General features: G+C 37.4%; 1 protein-coding gene across 3 annotated transcripts in view; it reads right to left on the reverse strand.

Annotated features, from left to right (window-relative positions):
- LOC108411764 (NACHT, LRR and PYD domains-containing protein 3-like) overlaps positions 1 to 18,024 on the reverse strand; it is a 36,278-nt gene extending 18,254 nt beyond the window's left edge. The window contains exons 1-7 of one of the 3 annotated variants that reach the window (XM_017683497.1): positions 17,940 to 18,024; positions 17,625 to 17,704; positions 17,415 to 17,531; positions 16,565 to 16,681; positions 14,070 to 14,121; positions 11,272 to 11,473; positions 9,277 to 11,050 (exon numbers count right to left, since the gene is read on the reverse strand). In XM_017683497.1, coding sequence (XP_017538986.1) covers positions 9,277 to 11,050; positions 11,272 to 11,473; positions 14,070 to 14,121; positions 16,565 to 16,681; positions 17,415 to 17,531; positions 17,625 to 17,677 — 2,315 coding nt within the window. In that variant the 5' untranslated portion in view covers positions 17,678 to 17,704; positions 17,940 to 18,024. Of the gene's footprint in view, positions 1 to 9,276; positions 11,051 to 11,271; positions 11,474 to 14,069; positions 14,122 to 16,564; positions 16,682 to 17,414; positions 17,532 to 17,624; positions 17,705 to 17,939 lie in introns of those variants that run through there. The other 2 variants (XM_017683498.1, XM_017683499.1) reach the window with 2 other exon arrangements.
- Between the last annotated feature and the right edge of the window lie 820 nt (positions 18,025 to 18,844).

The following is an 18,844-nucleotide window of genomic DNA, read 5'->3' on the forward strand; positions in this document are numbered from 1 at the left end:
CCATTTCACCTGTGGGTGTCAGAGTCGGGGGGCACTGCTGCTGCGGTTCTGGCTCAGCCCCATGGGGGGGTTTGCGCCCTTGCGCATATTATTCTAAAACATTGGACGTTACGGCCCGAGGCCTTCCGTCCTGTCTCCGAGCGGTCGCGGCGTATGGACGGCCGGTCCTTTCACCAGGTGAAGGAAATCAGTGGTGACCAATTCAAGGGGTTGTATCATCACAACATTTATAAAAAGTGCTCTAATCTCACAACTGTTTTTTTTTTGTTTGTTTGTTTCAAGCAGACACAGGCTGTAGTCACATACTGACCAACATCAGACTGTAAATAGGGCCAAAAAACACAATCATGCACAAGTGATACTGTATGTTCAGCACCATGATGCCATATGTTATTGTGCAGTTCTACCAGTACTTTTGTTTGGTAATCTTATACATAAAACCAAATATCATTATCTCATGTCTGTCCCATTGATGAATTCTGTCCCATTTTGTCTTTGAATTTTAGGATTTAAGATGATGGTTTGCAACCTTGCAGTTTGTGCTTGAGCACTGGCTTATGAATGGATCAGGATCTTGTGCTTTTCACAACTCATCATTTGGTATGGGAACAAGAGGCTCTGTTGTTGTCCGACCTTGTTCTAAAGGAGCCTGAGTTACCAGTGTGACTGACAAGCTTATGTTGGCTTCCCCCTGGACTTCAACAGCCTGAATGCAGTCATAATGTCAAGTGGAATTCTGGATATCTGCAATTCTGCATCATTGTTCTCTTTTTCTGGTCTATACTTAATTGTGAAATGACCATCTCCAAACTCCAAAACCCACCTAGAAGTTGTGATGTTTAACTTTGCAGTGGATAGGATGTAGGTCAGAGGCTTCTTATCACTGTACACAGTAAAGGTTGGGACGTAGTACAGATATTTCTGGACCTTTCCTGTGATGGCCCATTTTAAAGTGAGCAATTCTAGTTTACCTACATGCAGGTGTTAGTATTTCTCTGCTGTAATTAAAGTGCATGATCAATAAGCTATAACTCTTAATTTCTTGTCTTGCTTCTGGCATAATGTAGCTCCCAGGCCCTGCTGTGTGCAAAATAAAGGGTTGGGTGAAATCAGGAAAACCTAGAACATGTAGATTGATGGAGATTATTCCAGGAGATTGGCTGACTTGATGGCACCACACAGTTCTTTCTCTATTTTGCTTTTATCCTCCTTTTGATAGATGCGCCCTCCTCAGTGTCTGCACAGAGTAAGTCATAGAGGGGACTTGCTATTCTGGTTTTTGATGTATTGCTGATAATAGGTCAGTAGACCTAAACTGCATCAAGGAAGCTGTAGCAAGGGAAATGTATCACAGCAGAATATACATTGGAGTTCCTTAGTCTGGCAGCTAGTAGCAGCTGGAATAAGCCAGCTCTGTTAGTTCGCCAGGGTCTCAATCAAAATATCCTTGCTGAGCTTGCCTGTCAAGATAATGAACTGACACTGAATAAATCTCTCTATTGTTTCTATTTGTCCGGACCAACTTTGTGGGGCTCAATGGTTACACAACAACCAGTCCATCGCGGCTTCTCATGAACTTGAGATGTTCCTTCCTTCTTCCTTTGATGTTGCCGCCTGAGCAGCCAGTTGCTAGCCTATTGTGATATTTTAACTGTTGACTTTGGTGGTATGTGAAGCCTTTTGGTAAAAGACCACGATTTCTAGATTGAAAGGTGTAGGGGGTGTAACCTGTTTTTCTTTGGGCTTTGTCTTTGTTTATGTTGATGGAGTTAGGTTATGTTTTTTTTTATCGATTATTTTGTGTAGGAAAGTTAGTTGATTGGGGAGGTTTATTTTTTTTCTTTTTTCTTTTTTAGCTGAGACCACTCCAGAAGCTTAAGCTTCCACAATGTATGATAAAGTTTATGAGACTAGTGAGTGTGATTGGTCTGGTGGGTTGGAATTGGGAAGTTGAGGGAAACTTTTTTTATGTTGCAGCCTACCCTAGAGAGGTTCTAATATAAGCTGAGTCCTCGTCCCTTTGTTCATTTTTTCTTTTGTTACTTTGGCATGCTGTTTGTCTGCCTGTTATCTTGGGGTGTGGGATGGCGGTTCTGCATTAGTTTTGGAGGTGAGTAGTTTTATTAGATCCCTCCTTTCTAAAAGCTAAATAAATGTCATAAAAATGATCTAGTTTTACTTGCTGATGCTTTTAATGTGCCTGTACCTCTGTATGGAAAGAATATAGAGATTAAGTCTGCCTTACTTGCTCACTTGATTGCCTTAAAGATGTTGAATCAGAGGTAGTCACATTTGTGCAGGTGGAGGAGTCCACCCCCAGCATTGTGCCAGCTAGCATAGATCCCATGCTGTCTGAGCCTCAGTTAGCTCTTCCTCTTAAGGAGTTGGAAGTGGAGATGACAGAAGGATCAGATCAATCATTATAAAGCTTTAAGATTGTCAGTTTTAATTACAGGCTGGATGTTCTGGCACAGTCGCTGCTGTGGGGGTCTCTCCAGTGGTTTCACAGTCTTCTCCTGTGGCTCCAGGTCAGGATTTTGTTCATCTCATCCCTGACTCCTTTAGTCCCACCAGCAGCTATGGGAACCCAGCAAAGGTTGGCTCCTAGCTTTGACGTGAGAGTCTGGGAGGACATGCATCAAAAGATTGAGACCGTCCTCCAATGACAAGATCCAGACTAACCACTATGAAAGAGAGACCCCTTCATACCAACCTGCACGAGGCTTCGTCTGGTGACACCTCTTCCGCACCAGAAGTGGTGGATGGAGACCCAGGCTATGATGAGGGGGGTACTGTTATGCATTCCCCTGGATCTGAGAACTACACTTCCCAGAACTCTCTTGAAGGTCATGTGACCGCTGATCAGCCAACAACAAATTGGTGCTCTTACTGTGGAGGTCCCTTTCTATTGAAACAAGGGGCCTGATAAATTGTGCAGTTATAGATGAGCTATGGACTGTAACTGTAAACCTGAAGAGTGCACTAATATGACGGAGGTTTATGACAAAAATGGTCAACATTAAGATTAAGTGTAACTAGTAAACTTGGAGCAGTTTAAAATTTTTAATTATCTATGTGTTCAGTTAAGCACCCAATCAGTATAGAATTTATATAGATACCTTAAGGAAAACAGGAATTAAGGCCTCCATGTTCAACATGGAGAAGATAAATGCAACGGGGCATGCGAATGATTAGCTTCAATTGGGAAATTTGAAACAAGTCACATCATGGAAAATCAGGGTTTCTTCATTTTTCAAAAAATTTTAATTGATTTTAGATGCACCATGTAAATCCCGTCAAAGTTTCGTAATTAACCATTCCCTCCTCATTCCATACAACCCATGCATAAGAATGAAATTAAAGAAGCAATCATTTGAAATATAATGTTTTCTTAATGTATACATCTAAGAAAAACAGCTGGTGACCTTGCATTTTGTCTTTCAAAGATCTGTTCAAAATTATGGCTTACATGTGTTCAACAGTTAGCCTTGTGTTAACTTAGCCCAGGATCATGTCTATACATTTGTCCATCTATAAAGGCCTGCATCAGCATCTTCTAAGCTCCTTGAGTTGTATCACTCAAAAAGAAGTGAGGCAATAATAATGATTAAGCTTGAGACTTGATGCAAAATCTGAAAACTGATGTGAGTATTGTTTCTTGTTTGTTATTGTTTCTCCCTCATTTTGCTATCCTTTCTTTGGTACCTTATTTAACTAATTGATGAAGCCATTATTGCTCAGGTTTTTCCTTGATGTGTTTCCTTGTTATTGTTTTACAAATAACTTTACAGTTTCTTAAAAGAATAATTTAAAATCATAATATGTTTATAAAAGATGTTGAGCATTGTGTTTGTGTGTGTGTGTGTGTTTTTGTGTGTGTGTTTCCCTTTTTTAAACAGAACTCCAATCAGTGATGGAGGGAAATAGCACTGTTGGGCTTGCTCTACTTCATATGAGACGATCCTGCTCATTTCCTTATGTCAGGTATGTCTTTGGTGGCACTGTGCTGTCCACATCTCCATTAAAGCTTATGATATTTGCTAGTATTTACTATCTTTTTGGGTGCATTTTTAGATGTAATTGAATGCATATTTTTGCATGGATATGGATTGTGAAATCCATCTGAGATATCATAAAAATCAGAATAACTCTCTATTTCTTTCTTTCTCACATCAAATGAAGCCATCAGATCAGTGGGAGAAAACTATTGAAGATGAATGGCACAAGATGAAGATGATTTCATAAGTCCTGTTGACATTGAAGTGTAGGCCTGGTCATGGAGGTACAGGGGATAATGGAAGACCAGCATCATTTGCCAAATGCCTCTGCCACACTGATTGGACTGCTGTTTGCCATCAATATGGGCTACTCAAAAGAGCGTAGGTACAATTTTAAAGCAATACAATAAATTATTGTGATGAATGGGGGAAAAGGTTGCTCATGGATAGAAGTTCATGGATTGAAAAACAAACTCTAACAATAGAGACTGATGGACTAAAGAGGAGTAATGATAACTTTGTGAGTTTACATTTTTGGAAACTTAACATCTACCTCTACAGGACTTGTTGCTTCCTTGTGCTAAAGTTTAGGCAGACAATCAGTTTAGATAAGTGAATGCACTAATGGCAGCTAATACTTTCCTAATTTTAATGTTTGACTGAAGCATGTAAATTGCAGCAAGGTTTACAAGTTTGAAATTTTATGTAAATGGTTTGGGTAAATCATGTTATTGCAGATAATACAGTCTGCTGTTATGTACAAAAGACCACCTTCGTAAAATAGTATGTTTACAAATTTGTTTCCCTTAAGTAAACATTAAGCATTATGTTCTGATATTTTTGTAAGCTTTGTTTACCTTATGATGATACATGGAGGAATACACATATACAAATGTTCTACATTGTGTGACACACTTACTGTTGACTAGAGAGAGTCCTTTCTCTTTTCTAATACTGATATTGAGAAAGTTAAGTAATAATCACTACTGATCCAAATTCTTTATTTAATAGCAAGCCTTAAAATCTGGTCTTTTTAATTCAATCTCTTTAACAGATCAGCTAACAAGCCATCACACAGTATGACTGAGTGCTATTTCATAATAGATTTGTTATAGGATTGAGTCAGATTTGTTGTTTTACTCCCTCTGATATCCCATCCAGCACTTTCTGCTGACATAGGGCCAATACAGATACCTATTAACTCCAAAATGCCAGGTCTGCTATTGATGTGTTTTTGTCAGCTTCATTGAAATTCTGTATTAAAATATCACTAAATGTAACATCTATGACTGTGTGGTTTTGTTTGTTTAAGTTAAGTGATACTTTTTTGATCCCACAACCGGGAAAATTCCACCTCCGCATTTAACTCATCCGTGAAGTGAAAAACCACATAAACACTAGTGAACACACACACTAGGGGGACAGTGAGCACACTTGCCCGGAGCGGTGGGGAGCCCTATCCACGGCGCCTGGGGAGCAGTTGGGGATTAGGTGTCTTGCTCAAGGACACCTCAGTCATGGACTGTTGGCCCTGGGGATCGAACCGGCAACCTTCCGGTCACAGGGCCAGATCCCTAACCTCCAGCCCACGACTGCCCCACGAGTTATTACAGAGATTGAAGCAAATACCTTACTGCACTTCAATAATTGTGCTGATAATTCTTCTTTCCTATTTTTGTTAGATTTTGCTCTGTTGTCAAACATCAAGACAGAGTAGTAAAACATGTCACTTGAATTAGCCTAGCAGCTAGCATTCTGGGAAGATGCTTCAGTAATATTTAGGCACAGTGTTCTAAGAATGTTATTACTAAACATTCTTAGTATATTTTTATAAAATGCTATTCTACCTTTAAGAAGAACATTTTGGAAACAAGAAAATAAAAAACTTTAATAAACATTGGATGGTAATATTCTCAAAATGTTTTTAAACAAAAAAAGTTGAGCTGGGGTAAACCTTCACACATACACATATGAAGTTCTAACACCACGTTCTGATACACTTTCCCACGCCCAACAGGTAATTGGTTAACCTGACTACTGCAGTTTTAGATTTTAAGTTAAGGCATTAATCATATTGGAGTATGACCATGTATAATTATGAATTATCAACTGTTTTTTATATGAATTCATAGTTAATGTTAGTGAAATTCTTAGAACTACCTCTTTCTTTTTACTCAAAATCTCACTGCTCAGTAGGGAAAAATATTTTAAAATATTATTTTATTTAAATGTTTTGTATAAAATTATCTGTGGTTTTGCACTATAATAAAATACTCAATAGTAATCAATCAGTATAATCTCTCTCTCTCTCTCTCTCTCTCTCTATATATATATATATATATATATATATATATATATATATATATATATATATATATATTGCCAAAAGTCTTCGCTCATCTCATGCCACTTGAGTGACATCCCATTCTTAATCTATAGGGTTTAATATGATGTCAGCTGACCCTTTGCAGCTATAACAGCTTCAACTCCTCTGGGAAGGTTTCCCACAAGTTTTAGGAGTGTGTTTATGGGAAATTTTTACCATTCTTCCAGAAGTGTATTTGTGAAGTCAGAGATGGATGTTGGACGAGAAAGCCGGCTTGTAGTTGCTGCTCTAATTAATCCCAAAGGTGTTTTGTCGGGTTGAGGTCAGGACTTTGTGCAGACCAATCTCGCTCATCCATGTCTTTATGGACCTTGTTTTGTGCACTGTTGCGCAGTCATGTTGGAACAGGAAGCGGCTGTCCCCAAACTGTTCCCACAAAGTTGGGGGCATTAAATTGTCCAAAATCTCTTGGTGCTGAAGCATTAAGAGTTCCTTTCACTGGAACTAAGGGTCCGAGCCCAACTCCTGAAAAACAACCCCACACTATAATCCTCCCTCCACCAAACTTTACACTTGGCACAATGGAGTCAGACAAGTACTGTTCTCCTGGCAACCGCCAAGCCCAGACTCGTCCATCAGATTTCCAGATGGAGAAGCGTGATTTGTCACTCTAGAGAACATATCTCCATTGCTCTAGAGTCCAGTGGTGACGCTTTATACCACTGCATTCGACGCTTTGCATTGCATTTGGTGATGTAAGGCTTGGATGCAGCTGCTCGGCCATGGAAACCCATTCCATGTAGCTCTCTATGCTGATCTGAAGGCCACATGAAGTTTGGAGGTCTGTAGTGATTGACTCTGCAGAAAGTTTGTGACCTCTGCGCACTATGTGCCTCAGCAACCCCTGACCCTGCTCTGTCATTTTACATGGCCGACCACTTCGTGGCTGAGTTGCTGTCGTTCCCAATCGTTTCCACCTTACTATAATACCACTGACAGTCAACTGTGGAATATTTAGTAGCGAGGAAATTTCATGACTGGACTTGTTGTAAAGGTGGTTTCCTATCACAGTACCACGCTGGAATTCACTGAGCTCCTGATGTTTGTAGAAGCAGTCTGCAGGCCTAGACCTGAATTCAATGATTTGGATGGGTGAATGAATACTTTTGGCAATACAGTGTGTGTATATATATATATATATATATATATATATATATATATATATATATATATATATACACTACCGTTCAAAAGTTTGGGGTCACATTGAAATGTCCTTATTTTTGAAGGAAAAGCACTGTACTTTTCAATGAAGATAACTTTAAACTAGTCCTAACTTTAAACAAATACACTTTATACATTGCTAATGTGGTAAATGACTATTCTAGCTGCAAATGTCTGGTTTTTGGTGCAATATCTACATAGGTGTATAGAGGCCCATTTCCAGCAACTATCACTCCAGTGTTCTAATGGTACAATGTGTTTGCTCATTGGCTCAGAAGGCTAATTGATGATTAGAAAACCCTTGTGCAATCATGTTCACACATCTGAAAACAGTCTAGCTCATTACAGAAGCTACAAAACTGACCTTCCTTTGAGCAGATTGAGTTTCTGGAGCATCACATTTGTGGGGTCAATTAAACGCTCAAAATGGCCAGAAAAAGAGAACTTTCATCGGAAACTCGACAGTCTATTCTTGTTCTTAGAAATGAAGGCTATTCCATGCGAGAAATTGCTAAGAAATTGAAGATTTCCTACAACGGTGTGTACTACTCCCTTCAGAGGACAGCACAAACAGGCTCTAACCAGAGTAGAAAAAGAAGTGGGAGGCCACGTTGCAAGAAGATAAGCACATTAGAGTCTCTAGTTTGAGAAACAGACGCCTTACAGGTCCCCAACTGGCTTCTTCATTAAATAGTACCCGCAAAACACCAGTGTCAACATCTACAGTGAAGAGGCGGCTGCGGGATTTTGGGCTTCAGGGCAGAGTGGCAAAGAAAAAGCCATATCTGAGACTGGCCAATAAAAGAAAAAGATTAAGATGGGCAAAAGAACACAGACATTGGACAGAGGAAGACTGGAAAAAAGTGTTGTGGACGGATGAATCCAAGTTTGAGGTGTTTGGATCACAAAGAAGAACGTTTGTGAGACGCAGAACAAATGAAAAGATGCTGGAAGAATGCCTGACGCCATCTGTTAAGCATGGTTGAGGTAATGTGATGGTCTGGGGTTGCTTTGGTGCTGGTAAGGTGGGAGATTTGTACAGGGTAAAAGGGATTCTGAATAAGGAAGGCTATCACTCCATTTTGCAATGCCATGCCATACCCAGTGGACAGCGCTTGATTGGAGCCAATTTCATCCTACAACAGGACAATGACCCTAAACACACCTCCAAATTGTGCAAGAACTATTTACAGCAGAAGCAGGCAGCTGGTATTCTATCGGTAATGGAGTGGCCAGCGCAGTCATCAGATCTGAACCCCATTGAGCTGTTGTGGGAGCAGCTTGACCGTATGGTACGCCAGAAGTGCCCATCCAACCAATCCAACTTGTGGGAGCTGCTTCTAGAAGCGTGGGGTGCAATTTCTCCAGCTTACCTCAACAAATTAACAGCTAGAATGCCAAAGGTGTGCAATGCTGTAATTGCTGCAAATGGAGGATTCTTTGACGAAAGCAAAGTTTGATGTAAAAACAATGTTATTTCAAATACAAATCATTATTTCTAACCTTGTCAATGTCTTGACTCTATTTTCTATTCATTTCACAACGTATGGTGGTGAATAAGTGTGACTTTTCATGGAAAACACAAAATTGTTTGGGTGACCCCAAACTTTTGAACGGTAGTGTATATATATATATATATATATATATATATATATATATATATATGGTTTGTTCTGTTTTACATTCAAATGATGATGAACCAAACAATTAAAGAATTAAAGTACTTACACAACTTTTCTGGATGCTTTGGCCACTGGCATCAGCCGCAGAAGACATTCCTCTGATGGGTCAAATTTCCTCAGGTCAAACTCATCCAGCTCATCTTCTGAATTCAGCATCACAAATGCCACAGCTGACCACTGAGCAGGAGAGAGCTTAGCTCCACTGAGACCACTGGAACCTCCTCTGTTCAGGTATGTTTGAACTTCCTGCACTAGAGACTGATCATTCAGTTCATTCAGACAGTGGAAAAGATTGATTGTTTTCTCTGGAGAGGGATTCTCCCTGATCTTCTCCTTGATGTACTTCACTATTTCCTCTGTGCTCTGAGAGCTGTTTCCTGTCTGTGTCATTAGGCCTCGTAAGAGAGTCTGATTGGACTCCAGTGAGAGACCCAGAAGGAAGCGGAGGAAAAGGTCCAGGTGTCCATTCTCACTCTGTAAGGCCTTGTCCACTGCAGTCTTGAGGAAGTCAGACATTGTTGTCTCTTTGAGAGAACCAGAAAATCCAGTGGTTTGCTGTAGAAGCACATTTTTGTTGTTGGAGATGAAGGAAAGAAATGCATGTATAGCAGCCAGAAACTCCTGAAAACTTAGATGAACAAAGCTGAAAACCTTCCCCAGGTGCAGGCCAAACTCCACTCTGAAGATCTGAGTACACACTCCTGAATACACCGACACTTCTCTGACATCAATGTCACAGTCTGTCAGGTCTTCCTCATAGAAAATCAGGTTTCCTTTTTCCAGCTGTTGGAAAGCCAGTTTTCCCAAAGCCAGAATAATCTTTCTAGTCTGTTTATGATCAGTGTCACTTTTTCTTTGGTACTTTTGGCTGCTGTGTTTGATCTGAAAGATCAGGAAGTGTATGAACATCTGCATCAGAGTCTTGGGGATCTCTCCACTTTCTGCTTCACCCAACATCTTCTCTAGAACAGTGGCTGCAATCCAGCAGAAGACTGGGATGTGGCACATGATGTAGAGGCTTCTTGAGGACTTCATGTATGTAATGACTCTTTCAGCAAGGCTCTGATCACTGATCCTTTTCCAGAAGTATTCCTCTTTCTGAGCATCACTGAACCCTCGTACCTCTGTTACCAGATTAATACAGTCAGGAGGGATCTGATTTGCTGCTGCTGGTCGAGTAGTGATCCATAGGAGAGCAGAGGGAAGAAGATTCCCCTTGATGAGGTTTGTAAGCAGCACATCCACTGAGGCTGACTGTGTTACATCAAATAAGTTCCTATTGTTCTGGAAATCTAGAGGAAGTCGACATTCATCCAGACCATCAAAGATGAACATGACTTTGTAGTGATCATAGTCTCTGGGTTTTAATTCTTTTATGTCTGTAAAAAACTGATGAAGAAGATCCAACAGATTGAGCTTCTTCGTTATCAAGTTGAGCTCTCTAAAAGGAAGTGGAAATATGAAGAGAACATCCTGATTGGCTTTTCCTTCAGCCCAGTCCAGAATGAATTTCTGCACAGAGACTGTTTTTCCAATTCCAGCGACTCCTTTAGTCAGCACAGTTCTGATCGGATTGTCTCTAAAGATGTCGTTGCATTTGATGGACGTCTCCTGTGTTGCTGGTCTCCTGAATGCTGTTTCAATCTGTCTGACCTCATGTTCTTTATTGACCTCTCCACTCCCGCCCTTTGTGATGTACAGCTCTGTGTAGATCTCTTTCAGAAGTGTTGAGGTTGCAGGATTCGAGATTCCTTCATTAATTTTATGAAATTTTTCTTTCATTGTGGATTTGAACTTTTTATGACAAGAAGGAGACAGTTCTAATAAAAAGAGAAAGAAATAACAATAAATATATTACATATTAATGTTTAGTTTTAGCATTACTATACACACACAATATGACATTAACACTGTCACAAAAGAGTGTTCATAAAATTAACTATGAAATGTGATGAATATTATTAACATTATGTATTTGTCATAATCTAAACTCTATAAAAAAATATATGCATAGGGTTATCACATGATCCCCATCTCTTACTGGTCTGTAGTGTGTTAGCGAGGTCTGTCTCGTTCATGTTCCTCAGGACGTGCAGTGTGATCTTCAGTGCCCCCTCTCTGACACTCTGATCCTCCTCATCCTCCACCTCTCTCTCAGAGCATGATGGGTAATCCAGGTTGAGGAGCTTTACAAACCTCTTCAGCTGATTCTTTACCAGAGAGACGACTTTGTGTTCCAAATCCTTTTTGAAAAATAAATGGTAATGGAAGCCTGTTAACCTGTCCAATAATATGCTTTTGCAAAAATCATACAGTACTGTATGAAAGCACCCAAGACACATTTTCAAAATCAATTTATTTGTGTAGTTTGTGTTTATTTGCTGAGAAAAGTGTTAATATTTGAATAAGCAAAATTTATTGAATATTAATTAACAATGATCATGTATATATACATATATATATAGTGATTTTTAAACCTCTCCTTGAGGAAGCCCAGTATTGTATGTAGTTAAAAAGCAACTCCTGGTTTGACCAATCAGTGCTTCGGTAAATTGTACTCATGATGTAATTGATGATATTAAGTCTCTGTGTTGGCTCTGAAGGTGTCAAGGAAAAATATGGACCCAAGAAATTCTTGTTACTTTTTATTGTTTTTATGTTTATTTGATTTATGAATATGACTTTATTCTAATGCATATTGTAATAAACTCACTGCTGAGGTAAATTGCCTAAAACCTTTGCACAGTACTGTATGTACAAAGCATTATTTACATAATAATTTTTATAAGAAAAGGCAAGGATATTTTATTAATACACATCATAAACAAAATTAATGTGAAGTGCTTTACATAAACTAAAGCAAATTAAATATATAATAAAACAGAGCTAGTTCTGTTTCACAAAATGCAAGTGACAAAGACAAGAGTTTCATTTTAGAGCCCATTTTAGTTGAGAGATTATTATATGATTTATATTGTATTACATTACATTAGGGAAAAGCGAATAACTAGTATCACTTTACAGTACGGATCCTTAGTAATATAGCAGCTTTACACCAACAGCTCATGAACAAATACAGTAATATTAATATTAACAAATATAGTAAATAAGGTCAATAAATGTAACTCATAAATTAATATAGTATCTAGGGTTTACTAATATAATACCTTTAAGGTAAACTAATAGAATAGTTATTTTTAACTAACATAGTGACTAAGATTACCTACAATAGTAACTATAAACATATCTGCAGCAATAACTAATATTAGCTGATATATTAGCGACTAGATAATCTAGATCATGAAATAATATTAGATAAATCATTAAGGAAAGGTACATTTTAAGAACAAAATATGTGTTAAGAAACATTTTGGAGCAAGTCTACCTGGTAAAAGTAATTTTATCCACCTTTGGCTGATAAAACTAAATATCTAAGCCTACAAACTACAGCCATTTTGTTCTACACTCATTGCCTACTAACTAATAGAATTCACTGCTCTCATAAACAGGCTGCTGGGTAACATGAACAAATAAAATAGGTGTTTAACAGTTTACTGTGGCAGATAGATTTGGAGTGGTGACATTATCTAGACAGCTAGTTTGTGAAACAATGTTTGGTTAATGTTTGTCTGATAGTGTATTACATGTTTTATAACAAGTTTGTTATGCTGCTCATGTAGTTTGTGTATGATATTTCATGTATTTACATGTGAGTTCCTTAGCATAGCTTATCACTTGACTATGGGGCACAAATACTGTTAACTAGTGATGAAATATTAGTAGTAGCACTTTATTACTGTTAGTTTATTATTTTACTTCATGGGGAACAAATAGTGTCTTGCTATGTATCAGAGTTTCAGCACTCGGCATGAATCCAATGGGTCAGAAAATCATTGAAAACATGGCCACCTAATGCTTATTGTTTATTTTTACTCAATAATTAACAGGAAGGAATCATCATCAAAATTCTTGTACTTTTAGCTCACAGACACTCCAGAATTTATGTATTTCATATCAATTTATGAAACAATGTCTACAATTCGAGATAAGCCGAAATTTACAAAGTTTTGCAGGTGCTAGGTAAATTTTGGATAGAAATTAGGCAAGATATCAAATTTCTTTTAGAATTTACATGTCAACAATAACAATATATGGCATGTTTGACTGTCTTATGTAAGTACTTTATAATTGCAACTAATTTTAATTGACCCAAATATAAAAAAATTACCCCAAATTACCCTAGGGCTTTGATGGAGTATACTACTAACACATTATTACTGTTAGTTATTCATATAAACTCTGTAGGATAGTTTATCGTTTTATTATATGAGGCACATATACTGTTAACTAATGGTGAAGTATTGTTATAACACATTCCTTTTAAGATATGCTAAGCAATTTTTTTTCTTTATCCAGTAGGTGATACTCCAGCCTTGGGTAAGTGAATTTAGAAGAAAGAACTCTGCAAGGAGTTCTTCATTTTTTGAAGGAAACAGCAAATGAGGTAAAACACCATAGTTTACTTTCATTGGTGGTCTACTTATAAAGGTCTATTTTTAAATGTATTAAGAAAAGGGAATAATGTGATCATTTCTTGTAATATCACTAAATAATTCACTAGTCCATCCTGTGCTGATTTCATTGTGTTTTGGTATTTATTATTAACATTATTATTTACTCCTTTATTTGATCTATCATTTTATCTTTTAAGCTTGGTAGACAGTAACTGAATTTATTTTTGCTATTCATTCATGAAGCAGTTAAATATTTTAGTCAAATCAAACATTTAAGTCAATCAATCATTTTTACAGTGGTAAGTTCTCATTTAGATAGACATACCTTAAATAAGAGCTCCATGTTTCTCTTGGTAGTTTCTGGCCTCTCCTGTGCTCTGTGTGACAAATATAACATTGTTTTATTGGTGACATATTGTGAAAAACCTGAACAGCATTTTTAGACATTATCATACATTGAAACACATTCATTTTAAATTTCAGTCATAAACACTCTAAAGGATACACAGATATACTGTTCTACAATAATTAGAATGCACCAGCTCTCAGTTCTGCGTATCGACAAACACTCCAGACAGTAGGTGACATTGATTACTGAGTCATAATTTCGGTTAAGATTGCATTGTGTTATATCAATGTTCAACTCTAATGATATATATATATATATATATATATATATATAAATATAAATATAAATATATATATATATATATATATATATATATATATATATATATATATATATATATATATATAATATAAATTTCTAGTATATTACAGTATATATATATATAGCTGTGTGAAATGCCATTTTACACTGATATGAATTTGGTTGGATGGTTTAATAAAAAAACAATAAAGACAAATGACATGAACCTAACTGTATTTGTTCTGCTAGAATTTGCCTCCGGGTTAAATGTGTTTGCAGACCTATTCAATAAAATAAATATATTGTTATTTTCCATGTATGGTTATATGCTACACAGAATAAAGATCTATAATTTGACCAACATATATACCTATGAAAATATATACCTATGCCAGTTTGCATTGAGGTTCTTGTACTTATTGAATAAAAAACCTTTACGTAATAAGCTGAGAATTTTAAGGGGTTCAGTAAAAGTACTCAATGTCATTGATACTTGAGAATGTTTTGGAATCTTACATACTAATACAGTAAAAAAACAGTGAAATACAACTCCCATTCCCAAAAAGTTGGGATGCTGTGTAAAATGTAAATAAATGTTAAAAAAAAAAGCAGAATGCATTGATTTGCAAATCTCATAGACCCATATTTTATTCACAGTGGAACTCATTTTGAACTTGATTGCAGCAGTGCATCTCAAAAAAGTTGGGACAAGGGCAACAAAAGGCTGCAAAAGTAAGTGGTACTAAAAAAAAAAAAAACACCTGGAGGAGCAATTTGCCAATAACTTTCATGACTAGGTATAAAAAGAGCACTTCAGAGAGGCAAAGTCTCTCAGAAGCAACAATGGGCAGAGGTTCACCAATCTGCAGAAAACTACACCTAAAAATTTGTGGAAGAAATTCAGAAAAATGTTCCTTAACATCAATTTGTGAAGACTTTAGATATCCTACCATCTACAATGCATAATATCATCAAAAGATTAAGAGAATCTGGAGAAACCCCTGTACGCAAGGGACAAGGTCGATGGTCAATATTAGATGCTCGTGATCTTTGTGCCCTCAGACGGCACTGCATTAAAAACAGGCATGATTCTGTACTGGAAATCACTTCATGGGCTCAGGAACACTTCCAGAAATTACTGTCTGTGAACACAGTTCACCGTACAATCCACAAATGCAAGTTAAAGCTGTATCATGCAAAAAAAAATATAGCTTTTGATCCAGAAACACCGCCGTCTTCTCTGGGCCAAATCTCATTTAAAATGAAAACTTTTCTGTGTTCAAATGAATCAAAATTTGAAATTTTTTTTTGAAACCACGTATGCCATGTCCTGCAGACTCAAGAGGAGAGGGCCTGTTAATGCCTATGAGGGTTGCATTTGTGCCTATGGCATGAGCAGCTTTCACATCTGGAAAGGTTCTATCCATGCTGAACAGTATACAGAAGACAATAATAAAATGCTATATTGCATCCATCACAACAGTGTGGCTTCGCAGAAGAAGAGTCCGGGTGCTGAACTGACCTGCCTGCAGTCCAGACCTTTCACCAATAGAAAACATTTGCCACATCATGAAAGGAAAAACTCACAGAGAACTGTTGAGAAGCTAGAATCCTATGTCAGACCAGAATGGGGCAACACTCCTCTCTCAAAACTCCAACAGTTCGTCTCCTCACTTCCCAGACATTTATAGACAGTTGTTAAAAGAAGACAAGATGCTACACAATGGAAGACAAGGCCCTGTCCCAACTTCTTAGAGGCACATTGCTGCCATTACGTTCTAAATGAGTTAATGGTTTTTTATGAAATGGTAAAAAGTCTCACTTTCAACATCCGATATTTGTTCTGTGTTTTATTGTGAATAAAATATGGGTCTATGAGATTTACAAAACATTGCATTCTTATTTTTTTATATTTATTTACATTATACACAGTGCCCCAACTTTTCTGGAACTTGTTTTTGGGGTTGTATTTTCCACCACTGTGTGTGTGTGTGTTTGGGGTATTGTTGTGAACCTTAGTGGTCTCGACACAACGAGTATTTACTCTGCTGTGATTTCCAGATTAAATCTATTTGAAGACTTGTGCTATGCAGTAAAGTGTAGCAAGGTTATATATAGTATAGAATGGAGTAATCTAGAAATGGAGTGAAACACTTGTGTGTTTTCCTCACCTGAGCTCAGTGGAACTGTTATTCTCACTGAAGGTTATTAATTCATCCTTTGACCAGTCACTCTTCATGGACACACAGCTGGGTTCAGGTGAGTGAGATCTATTCGCCTGAATCAGTCTAAAACACAAACAACATCAGACGTGGTCTGTGAGCTTTCCTGCATGTCTGTATAAGAGTGAACATACTTGTGTACACACAAAACCGGTTCAGGTATGTGGGCATGCAACCAGCCTTACAGGAAATTGTGTGTAGTTCTGTGAAAGCTTTAAAAATATAGATTCATTACACAACAATTTGACACCCATGGAAAAATGGCACTTCACAGCCACAAACCACCACAGTGCTATTTTGAGTTTATTTAATTCACATGTATTTGAAGACCTATGCTTTACAGTATTACCTGTACAGTATTACTTGCTGTTGTTGGGACAAAACCTTGTATCTCCACTTTTGAGATTTTTCAGTTTTTGACATGATCTGAAAATACTTGTTATCCTTTACATTGTGTATATAGTACATGATGAATAGACTAAAAGAAACAGCCCAAAATGACTTGGAAAGAAGTCTGGTTCCATTGACTTACAGTAAAAAAAAAGGATGTTTCTTTCTTTTACTGTAAAGTTGTCATTTTGGAGATATGAGGTTTTGTTCTGACAGCAGCGATGTGTTATTTTTAAGGTCATAGTATAATCTGTGAATGAAGTAAAACATTTTTATGACTGCGCTGGACTTGTTTGTTTTACCATCTGAAGAAACTTCAATGCCTTGAAACATTTTTCTCATTAAGAACACTGGAGTTCAGAGGGAAAGAAGGAGCATCTTTTAATCTCAGTATGAATAGTATCTTTACCTGAGCTCAGTATATATGTTTTTCTCTCTGAAGGTTATTAATTCGTCTTTTGACCAGGCACTCTTCAAAGAGACACAACTGGGTTCAGGTGAGTCAGATCTCTCAACTTGAATTGGTCTAAAACACAAACAATACCAGATTTGACCTGTAAACTTTCTAGCACTTTGGTTTGAAAAGATACTTTACAACAGATCACATTAGTTCTTTCACCTCTCAGCTTTCCTTGAGTCTTGTTTCTCAGAGAAACTCTTTTTGGAGGCCATCTCTCCTCCTTCAGATCTAACTGAATCCTGAAAACACACACACACACACACAGACACACAGACACACACACACAGACACACACACACACACACACACAAAGGAACAGTTAAGTTTGTACATATACACTTAATCTGAACGCTCTTCTCTGAAATACAGTTCTGTGTTGCATTTATCTTTTGCTCTTTTCACATCTAAAATGTCTTTAATCAAGTCAGTAAGTGGTTTCTGGTAGTTATAACTTGCAGTAGTAACAGTAATTACCTCTGTGTGTTCTTTCCAATCGTTGTTTTTGATCCTCTCTCTGCAACATTAACTACTGAAGATTTTAATCTTCTCTCTAAACCAGTTGGACTGGATAAGACATAACACAAGAAAGTGCAGGAAGTCTGCAGGTTGAAGAGGGTGGAGAAATGTGTTGCCTGACAAATCACAGCACACTACCTACCTGGTCATACAGCTGTAGAAAAAAGTACCTCTTTAACGAACACTGTAAACACAGTATTATTATTCTATACAATGACTGTTTTGTAATGCCTAATAGCACTTATATTTTTAAGGTCCTCACTATACATGCAAGTTTTCTAGTTGCCATTAAAGAACAAGTTAGTAATTGTATTGGTAACCAATTGAAATTAAGTGTCTAGTTTTAGAGAGCAATGCTAACAGTTTTTAGCCCCCTTTTTAGTCCTTCAGTGCACTCCATGGATCTGGAGTAACGGCCACTGTCTGTCATGACATAATCAATAGAGGGTCATTTTATGCATTTAAACAGCATAACATTAGCTATGTTAAGTCATGTTGATCAGGTTCCAGCACAACGGCCAGCAGTTTTTTACACCACAAGTGGAAGTACAGGAAGTTTTTTGCAGGTTGAAGAGGGTGGAGTGACAAGTCGCTCAGCTGTCTGAAAAAGTACCCCCTGGAAAAAGTACCTACTTAAAAACTGGAAACACAACATTGTTTCCACTGTGTTACATGAGTGATATTTACATTTACATTTACAGCATTTAGCAGACGCTCTTATCCAGAGTGACTTACAAGAAGTGCTTTGTCAATTTAGAGAAAGTATCTTTGCTAGTTACCAATAGCTTAGAAAAAAGACAGTCCTGAGCTCAGATACTGCTATAAACAAAACGTCACTGCAGACACCAAGAGAAAAAGGAACA

This window comes from Pygocentrus nattereri, chromosome 11 (genome assembly GCF_015220715.1).
Source record: "Pygocentrus nattereri isolate fPygNat1 chromosome 11, fPygNat1.pri, whole genome shotgun sequence".
Taxonomy (NCBI): domain Eukaryota; kingdom Metazoa; phylum Chordata; class Actinopteri; order Characiformes; family Serrasalmidae; genus Pygocentrus; species Pygocentrus nattereri.